This window comes from Brachyhypopomus gauderio, chromosome 16 (genome assembly GCF_052324685.1).
Source record: "Brachyhypopomus gauderio isolate BG-103 chromosome 16, BGAUD_0.2, whole genome shotgun sequence".
Taxonomy (NCBI): domain Eukaryota; kingdom Metazoa; phylum Chordata; class Actinopteri; order Gymnotiformes; family Hypopomidae; genus Brachyhypopomus; species Brachyhypopomus gauderio.
Genome location: NC_135226.1, coordinates 4,663,745 through 4,672,885, shown reverse-complemented (window position 1 = coordinate 4,672,885; position 9,141 = coordinate 4,663,745). Strand labels below are relative to the sequence as shown.

General features: G+C 44.4%; 1 protein-coding gene across 2 annotated transcripts; it reads right to left on the bottom strand.

Annotated features, from left to right (window-relative positions):
• Positions 1-308: 308 nt before the first annotated feature.
• LOC143477511 (TRPM8 channel-associated factor homolog) lies at positions 309-8,785 on the bottom strand. 2 transcript variants are annotated; one of them, XM_076976137.1, is made up of 9 exons: positions 8,647-8,785; positions 6,414-6,656; positions 5,462-6,170; positions 4,373-5,367; positions 2,364-2,458; positions 2,050-2,263; positions 1,588-1,827; positions 1,129-1,466; positions 309-910 (listed from the first exon to the last, which is right to left on the bottom strand). In XM_076976137.1, the coding sequence occupies exons 3-9, from the start codon at positions 6,076-6,078 to the stop codon at positions 668-670; spliced, it is 2,742 nt and encodes a 913-aa protein (XP_076832252.1). In that variant the 5' UTR covers positions 6,079-6,170; positions 6,414-6,656; positions 8,647-8,785; the 3' UTR covers positions 309-667. The 2 variants fall into 2 exon arrangements, with proteins under 2 accessions (XP_076832252.1, XP_076832253.1); XM_076976138.1 differs by lacking the exon at positions 8,647-8,785 and adding an exon at positions 7,915-8,190.
• Positions 8,786-9,141: the final 356 nt, after the last annotated feature.

The window sequence follows — 9,141 nt, the reverse complement described above, 5'->3', positions numbered from 1 at the left end:
TGTCGTACTGCCCCCTAGCGGCCGCCCAGGGAACCGGCGCCGTCGTCTTCGAGACCCAAGTTGTATTATCTGACTAAACTATGTATTTAACGAACACTTTTATATTCTATCATGCCACTGTCCCACCGTATTGTATGCTTATTTTTAAACTCTGCAAATTAACCACGTTTTCATAATGAGCCACACAGCTGTAACGTGATTGTATAGTTAGTGCACTGTTCACAATCTGATTTAGGCTATTTCGGTTATGATTTAGGCTACTGAAAAGGCATTAAATAAAAGAGATATAGAGAGAACATTGCCAAGTATTGTCTGAATTGTGTCTTTTCTTTATTCATCCATTTGTCAGCTCATTTGTCAGTTATTTCCCACAGACCTAGTTCTAGTTAAACTCATCACTGAAAAATGATTGACTGAAAAACAATAACAACAACCAAATAACAATATCCATAATATCATGTAGGGTGCAGAGGTTACAGAACTTTCCAAAAAATTTTAACTGCTTTCAAAATCACCAACCATGCTTTTCAGTAATAGGCTCATAATAATGTCATTACAGTAACTGGGCCACCACCAGAGTTGGTTCAGGCTCCTCGACACGCCGAGCAGTGAACCCGTCCAAGTCTGTTCCAGCTTGGCACGTTAGGGGTCGCAAACTGGGCGGAGATCATTCGTACTGGGCCATGGGGTGGTCACTCCACTGGGGCAGGCCAGAGAGCTTCTCCTCAGTGCTAGGTTGAATGGGCCAGCCCCAGGCCTTGAAGAACGGCGCCAGGTTCCTGTTCACCACTGTGGAGAACGTTTCCGCGTACAGGTTCATCTTGCCACTGTTGTCACCCGGAACATTATTCATGTTGTGGTAGGCAGCAAAGACCTTCTTGAAGGCGTCCCAGCCAAAAGTGTCTTGGAGCTTAAAGAAATTTAAGAAGACAAGAAGTGGAAGTGAATTCTGGATGTCTGCTGTGAGTCTGCTTCTGAGCCCGATATCAAAACACTGGGCTGACTGGAAGCTATACAGCTATTAGACTTCCATAAAGAGCTGTGCTAAGCGTCTATTGTCCTTTACAGTGACACAGTACGGTTTTATGTCATTGAGTCTAAAAATAGTAAAGAGTGTGTCCCGTGTACCTGCATGTAGGTCTCCAGGGCCGTCCACATGTCCCACTGCTGCAGCTGTTTCCCCCCCTGGGCGTAGTTCTGGGCTCGACTCTGACGCCTGTCTGGCGCCATGTTCTCGTGCGCCACGGCCCTGTTGATGCCCAGCACCACCTCGTGCACGTACACGGACCACAGGTTACACGTGCACTCTGTGGTGTGGGGGGGGAACTCCCACACGCCACGCTGCTGGTTGTGGCCCAGTTCATGGATGAAGCCCCAGAGACCGGACCTGCGGGCCGACTCCACGTTCAGCATCTCGGGGCCGGTGTAGGAGTGAATCATGACGGGGTAGCCGGCGTGCATGAATCCTGCGTGGATAGGAACAATGGCACAGTGGGCCTCACCTCCATAGCTCATGATGCTATAAATAACATGGGTTACTATGCTAGTTTTGGTGAGGAGTTTTAAGAGATCAGAACTAGTACAAACCACAAGAGATCTGGATATCAGCCACAAAGCGTTCCTTGCGGGGGAACTTGGGGGGCCGGGCGGCCAGATCGGCTATGCCCCTCATGATGGTGTCCCAGAGTGCAGCCACCTCGTCTGGGCGGTCCAGCTGACGTACGGCGTCTGACTGCATGGTGATGATGAGGTTCTCAAACTCCAACTCCGCCCAGGGAGCGGGGGCAGCACGGATCGTGTTCACCCAGTCCGCCACACTGGTCTCTCCTGAATTACAGAGTTACTTTAGATTATTTCCTCAAATTGAATTAGCTCTCGAGTAAAAACGGTATTCAGCCAACTTATTAACACTTACCGGAGCTGTTGATGTCACATTCAAACTTTATTATCAACCAAGTATGTTAAATGGTTTATTTTTTAGTAAAATGCTATTTTATCTTCATAACATTAAATAAAGTTTGCGTTTAGGAATATGTTTAACAGATTTACCAGATTTGTAGTATGGCGCTCTAATGGCGCTCTGGAATATGACCTGCACCGCGTCCACCTTGGTGTTTGGTGGTGCGATCAGGTATACGAGTCCTCCCCAGAGGTTCCACACCTGAACCATCTGATCTTCTAGAGGGAATCGCTCGTGCACTACAGGGGCCCGTTTCAGAGAGTTGGCATTGCCAATATAATCCGTCTGACAGCCGATCTGCAGCTGCACACGTGTGGGCGGGAGTGAGAGGGAACTTTGTGTTACGTCTGTTAGGAACATTTAGGAATAACCGGCAGGTTTATGCCTTATAGAGCTTCATTACCTTCCAGCCCTTGCCGGCGATGTCGCTGGGCACAGCGACGTAAGTCCTCATTCCAGGAGAAAGATACAGACCGGTGCTGATCCATTCTTCACAACCTGAAACAAGTTGACATGATTTTACAGTCCCCTATGACAAACATAACCCGAGTTATCTAAATGTTCTTTTCCTAAAGACTTTTGAGATGACCTCTTTGGTTATTTTACATTGCTATATAACAGTTTGTAGATAACTATAAATAAATGTCACTGTACAACCGAACTCGAGTGACAGAGGTGAAGTGACTATCACAACAGCCCAGTTCACCAGAACTCTCAAGGTCCATGAAAGCCCCATATCTACACCGTTAAGATGAGGGGGGTTTAATCAAATGCCTGATGGGTAGCTTGTCAGCCTAGCCATAAATATGGAGACTGCCTGAGACAAAGATTGACAGGAAGGTCATTCCGTAGCATGAGAGTTGTGGAGGAAAAGTATCCTCTGTTCTGTGCTGTAGGTACTAATGGAAAACCTGCACCCACTGATCTAAGCAGACGGATCATAATAGAGCAAGGTCATAAGGTCATAACAGAGCAAGGTCATAAGGTACTTGTGAGGAATGATCATTCAGTGTCTTACAGGTCATTAGAAATACTTTAGAATCAATCTTGGGTCAAGATTAGCTTTGTTGATCAGCGATTTAATAGTTTGAATGACGTAGGGGCAGAGCCAATATTTAGGTGACTGTATTGTGACCATATGCAGCCCGGCGTCTTAGTAAAAATGACCACATAATCTGAATATCCTGAAACAACTACATGTAGTTGGAGATATCCATGGAGTGGAAATATCATACTGTACATGAGGGAGTGGTCTGAGATGGTATCAGAGGTAGGATGAATGTTTTCTATGTCTATACCTTAGGTCAGTGTTAAATCCAATATGAGTAAAACCAACTGGTTCTATTATAGAACTAAATGCTCATTTTAAAGGGTCTTTATCAGCATTAGCATGATAAAGTGAATGCTGAAATCTGACTGCAAGAGCTTTTTCTACCAAAATAGAGAGAAAATCTACAATCTCGTTAAGAATGTGTGAATAGGGTTCTGCTGGACTGTAAATACTAATTAGAGAAAACGCTGAGTAGACTTCGTTTTGCAGGCTGCGCCATTTATGTTAATAACAAGAATTTCAAATTGTTTGAAATGATAATCAGCTTTCTGGCTTATGCCTAATGAGTTGTTATAAATAAATGCACTGGCGCCTCCCCAGATGAAGGAGGCATACATGGATGTGGTTAGAAAGGCTTGTTTCATTTAAAGCGAGGTACTCACTTGGTCCAAGTTTCTGTTAGATGGAGTACATTAAAAACATGATCAGTGATGGCATCATTTGTCACAAGTGCTTTAGATGTTAGGGATCTAATGTTTAATGCTGGCAGTGTTCTGTGTGTCATTTACATTAATACTAAGTTAGGTTATTCAGACAATGTTTAGATTTTGTATTTTCGTGTTTAGCTGGAGAAACTGAGTGTCAATATGGTGTTTTTTGGGTCTCACAGTGGTCAGCTCACACCTTGTGTGCTTTCTGGACCTTTGTTGATCAACTACGTTTGTCATAAGACTGTGAATTATCCTGCAGAGCACAGTACCCACCCAAGTTGGGTGGACACCACCCCACCCTAAAGCAAAGGAAAGCTTATTTATACAGTCGTCACAAAGCAGCTTCACAAATAGTCAGGTCCAAACAAGCCGAAGGCGATTGTGGGGAGGAATAACTCTGAGGCCGTGGGGAATAAAAGCCAAGACAAAAGACTTGGTAGCCTGATTTCCCATGAACCCGCACCGTTTTGTGCACATCATTTGGACATCCCGCAGTTCAGCGATGACAAATGGCAATCTCTTCAAAACGACCCTAAGCTTATTCTCAAGGCTAACCCTAATGTTAATCTAAGTTTGGCTCCACACTCAATTAATCTTTTGAAAAAAATCGTGGTCAAATTCTGAAAATGTAATTACGTTAATGAACTGTACCAGCAGTGTCGGCGCTGATGCGGACCACGGCGTTGGACACAACGGGTAGCTTGGGAATGTCTGAGATGATGACGGGTAGAAGCTCGTCTGGGTTTGGGCAAACCTTGTAGACCTCTGTGCCCATGTGAAGCAGCAGTTTGTCCCGGGCACTTTCCACAGGACAGGAGTGTCCGACTTGAGGCACGCCGGTCTTCTTCACCATGTCCGTGATCAGCCCCACGGTGGAGGTGTAGGAAGCGCTGTCGTGGGCCTGCATGCGCAGGTAATTTGCACAGTCGTTCCTCAGCTTGTCCAAACTCTCCTCCTCCTGCTCCGTCAGCTGGTGGCCATCGATCACATGTCCAGCAAAGCGCTGGATCATGTCACGGAAGTGGTACGTTGTGCTTTTCTCCTGTTTTGACACGTCTTGGGCCTTATATACCTTAGGCTCTATGGTTTTTCCCATAATAGACAGGCCCATCTTACTCAGGATGATGTTTCCGGGGCAGTCGGTCATCACATTGCGATGAGGGTTGCACTGGGCCCAGTACCAAGCATGGCCACCTATCAGGAGGCCACAACCTTCAGCAACGAATTCCTGGATCTCTTGATACTGAGCATCGCTGTAGGAGGTGCAGATAAACACACTCAGGTCATTCCTGAAGCCAGTGAACTGACAGTTTAGGCCTGCTTTGCTCAGAATGCGATGGGTCTCTTTAAACTGGGGCAGGATTCCAATAACTCCATTACGGCCTTCGTCAAGCCAGCGCACAGCATTGACCAGGAAAGTTGACAGTGAATCACGACCAAAGAATGATTCATGGGTAGCCACAATTACTTTTCCCTGACCATAGTAGGCTCCTGCAAAGAAGGCTCTACCATCTGGGGTGAGTCCAATAGGAAAAGCCAGAGGTCCATGTACCATCAGCTCAGATGGAAGGGCCCCGCCTTTAATGTCAAACTCAGGAACACCCTCTAGTAGAAACTGTAGGTCATCTCTGAAGTCTTTGCCTATCCTAGGAAATAAAGAGATAAATGAAATGAGATAGATAGCTTGAGACACTCACCAGATAGTGATGAGAAAGGTTTGCACACAAGTGCTTTACTCACGACACTGAAAGCCAGCTGGAGGGAATTTCTGCGGGCACCGGATATTTCCCAAGCTCCCCCATGTGTTCCGAGAAGTAGATTCCTGCCACACTGCACACCTTATTCCCTGGGAAGTTAAGCAGTGTGTTCTGCTCTGGGTGATCTTTGGCCCAGCCCCAGGCCTGCCCGGCTATGAGCAAGCCCCCTCCGGCTTTGAGGAAGGCCACCATGTCTTTTGCACATGCGTCCACACTGTAAGCGTCAGACACATAGACTGCAAAATCGCTCTGGAAATCTCCGGTCTTGGTCTTCAGAGAACAGTAAGACAGGTTGTCGTAAACCGAACTAAGACTCTTGTGAACGCCCACCGTGCTGCTGTCACCACTAGTGGGCATGAGCCAAACCAGGGCGTTCTCCACCAAGCCTGGGAACTGTGACAGGAACTTCTCGTGACCCAACACTACGATACGTCCTTGGCCGTAGCGAGACGCAGCCATCAGGACCTGACCTCTCGGGTTCATGGACAGCGGGAAGGCATGATGGCCTATGAGCACCAGATCACTGGGCACTGCTTTCCCCTGGAAGTCAAGTTCCTGAAGCCCGGACATGAGTTGATGGTAGTCTGACATGCGCTCCATTCTGGTTTACTCAGTTGTGGTCTAGCTGGAGCTTGACTTTTCTGTTTTTTTCAAGGCGGAATATGAAGCTTATAATTTCTGAAGGTGTAACACTGCAGAGAGAATAGAAAAAACAACACTCATTCCATAGTTTAAGAGATCTTACAGTAAACCAAAACATTTCCTTCCAAAATTGTTTATAAAACGGATTTATTAAATCCCAATCCTGCTAAAATTAAGCACACTTTAAAGCCTATGTATTTAAGGATTTGTAGATAACACTGTAAATATTATTAATATGTTGTGTTATTCATAAATGTAAATGATCATAAATAAGCAGTCTTGCAGCTACTTACCAATAAATCAACACGAGTGCAACTCAACAGACTCTTGCTGTGCTTGTATGAGCCAGAATGTGAAGGGTTGGAGGTGTGAGCTTCAATAAGCCGAATTCAGGAAAGGCAAGGTGAGCATACCAGGACAGACAAAGGTGTGCATACCAAGACAGACAAGTGATGTTCTCCTCCTAGATAGGGTGCGGTGGACAAACAAGCCTCAGTGTCTTCAGTAATTACACAGCCTCTGGTGCTCTAGCAAACCTGTAATGAAATGTGCTATATGAATCTAAAATCACACTCGTGGAACTTTTATCTACATTACAGAATCTAGAAGAACCTGCTCTGATCTTAAAATAATTCAGGTCAGGGCTTGACTGGTATTATTCTTGATTTGGAACAATATTAATGTTGATTTTAACAAAATGCTACAGTTAAAGGATTTCTTAGTCATTGTATTGTAATAATTGGCATACGAAGGAATCAAAGAACGTTAGAGGTTAAAATGTGTTTTTATTCTTTAACACATAACTCATTTTGTTTCATAGAGCCATACCAATACCTCACACTGCTCAGATATTAAAATATTCATTACACAAATCAGCATTTGATTATGTTTATAAACACATTGACACTAAATATAAGAAATCCATCAGTAGCAATAGCAATAAACTGAACCTAAACAAACAATGCAGTGTGCAGTATATGCTTCCGTGACATACACAGATTAAGTTAGACAAAATATTGGATTAAACTAAGCTTTTTCAGTTTAAATGCTTTCAGTTGTAAGGACTCTACATACTGTCTAAATATGCATTTTATATACCTGTCACACAATATGTAACAAGATTAATGGATCATAAGATTAATTGATCATAAGATTAATCGATCATGAGGTTCATTATTTAAGGTGAATAATTGGTCGCAAAAACAACCAACATATGTGGGACAAACATGTGTAACGTGTCATATTGTACCAGTGCACAACCAATAAACAGGTACAAACCAGGTGTAGAAATGCAAACCAGCTGGAACAATCCCTAATAATGACACATTTTGTTCTTACTTAACTTTTACTTCTTTATCTTGGGTGTTTTAATGTTGCCCTTTACAAATATAATACAATGAATCCAGCAATTAAATATAAAAATGTAATGCTGTTTTTCATTATACAGTTTAATTGTGTGACCAGACCAGACAAACCATCTAGTTTTAAGATGTCTCTAAAAGTTACATTCAGTTTAGGTGTTGGCAGTTACAGTCCTGGGATTATGGGGTGAGTTTCCCGAAACGTTCTTAACGCTAAGTACTTCTTAACCTCTTACGTTTCATACGAGGTTACGAAGTAGCGCTACGAACGTTTCGGGAAACCCACCCTGAACAGTTCCAAACAGTTCTGCAGTCCCTGTGGTGTGTTATGCTTTAAAATACTTAAAATACTAAAAAGTGAACTGAACTTTACCAGTTTGGTACAAAATATCAAGCCAGACATGCAAGAGCGTTTGAAAATAATAAAAGTTACCTTGGGTTTGGAATGTGAAACCTAGAAAACGTGGTCATAAATCCTTCAAATTTTATTTTATTTTTTGTTGATTTAATGAACTGGATTCCTCGTTGTTAATTTAGCAGCTATTTTTCAAACGAACATATAATAATTGACATTTACAGAATATTGTAATAATCTAGGCTACATATTTTATGAAGAGCGCTGATAAACATGCAGCACTTTGGCCCGACAGGCGTGGCCAAGCCCAGCGCGTGACGCAGACTGGTCAGTCACATGACGCATCGCTCGTTCCAGGAATGCTAGCTAGCTAGCTAACTCTACGCTGGTTTATCGCTTCCAACGTGATCGAACACGACAGAAATGGCGAATAGTCGAGGATTTTCTCGCCTCAGGTGATATGAGAGGTTAGTTCTCACTGTCTATAGGCAGTGTTCACTCTAGCCGAGGACGACCAGAACGTCGTAATCCTCCGCTAGCTACTTTAGCCACTTTGACAGCAGCTAGGCGGTCAGCGCGCGAGTAAACCCGCTCGCGCTCTTGCTGGTTAACTCCGGTTTAGTCTGGTTAACTCCGGTTAACTCCGGTTTATCACAGAGGGGGATACCGATATCTAATCTCAGCGTTGTAGAGATTAGAAAAACCTCTGTCGGTATTTTAGGCCATGCTAATACCGTCGTAGGAAACAAAAGTTTGCTCAACATTCGCTTATTCACGGTGTAGCGCCGTTAACGGCAGCGTCCTCCTTACCTAACGGCGCGTATGTCTCCTCCGCCCGGCCGTTAAGGCCCCGCTCACTAACTGTGGTGAGGTCGCTGAGGTAAACGAGCTCCTCGTCGGGCGACTAGTTCACCTGTTCCGGCTGTAGTGAGGCGGAAGAGAAGCCGGGACTCCCACAGTCAGTGGTCCCGAGTTCCTGCCATCCGGTGTCGGTGAGGTTGAAGTACCGGTTCGGCAGGAATTAACGTTAATTCTGCACGCAGCTGCAGGCTGTGCCACATTCAGCGGGATGGACGGCACAATTTTCATCAGTTACATTATATAAGCCGCACTAGTATGTCATAAGAGAGAGTAATGTACAGTCACTGAATGAAACGTTATGGTCTGTGAAACATGACCCTGTTTATGTTTCAGTGCCATTGCACTTGGCATGTCTGAGCTGGTTCCATTCAGCTGGACCGTTTTGCTTACAAGTCTGCATGAATAATACAAATTAAAAACGTGACTTGAGTGACAGCTCAGCAT

Excerpts from the sequence above, each read along its gene's own strand:
- LOC143477511 (XM_076976137.1), bottom strand. The coding sequence starts at position 6,078 with ATGGAGCGCATGTCAGACTACCATCAACTCATGTCCGGGCTTCAGGAA. Across the intron at positions 1,828-2,049 it reads AGCGCCATACTACAAATCTG|GAGAGACCAGTGTGGCGGAC; the intron begins GTAAATCTGTTA and ends TCTGTAATTCAG. Across the intron at positions 1,467-1,587 it reads TGATATCCAGATCTCTTGTG|GATTCATGCACGCCGGCTAC; the intron begins GTTTGTACTAGT and ends CTATCCACGCAG.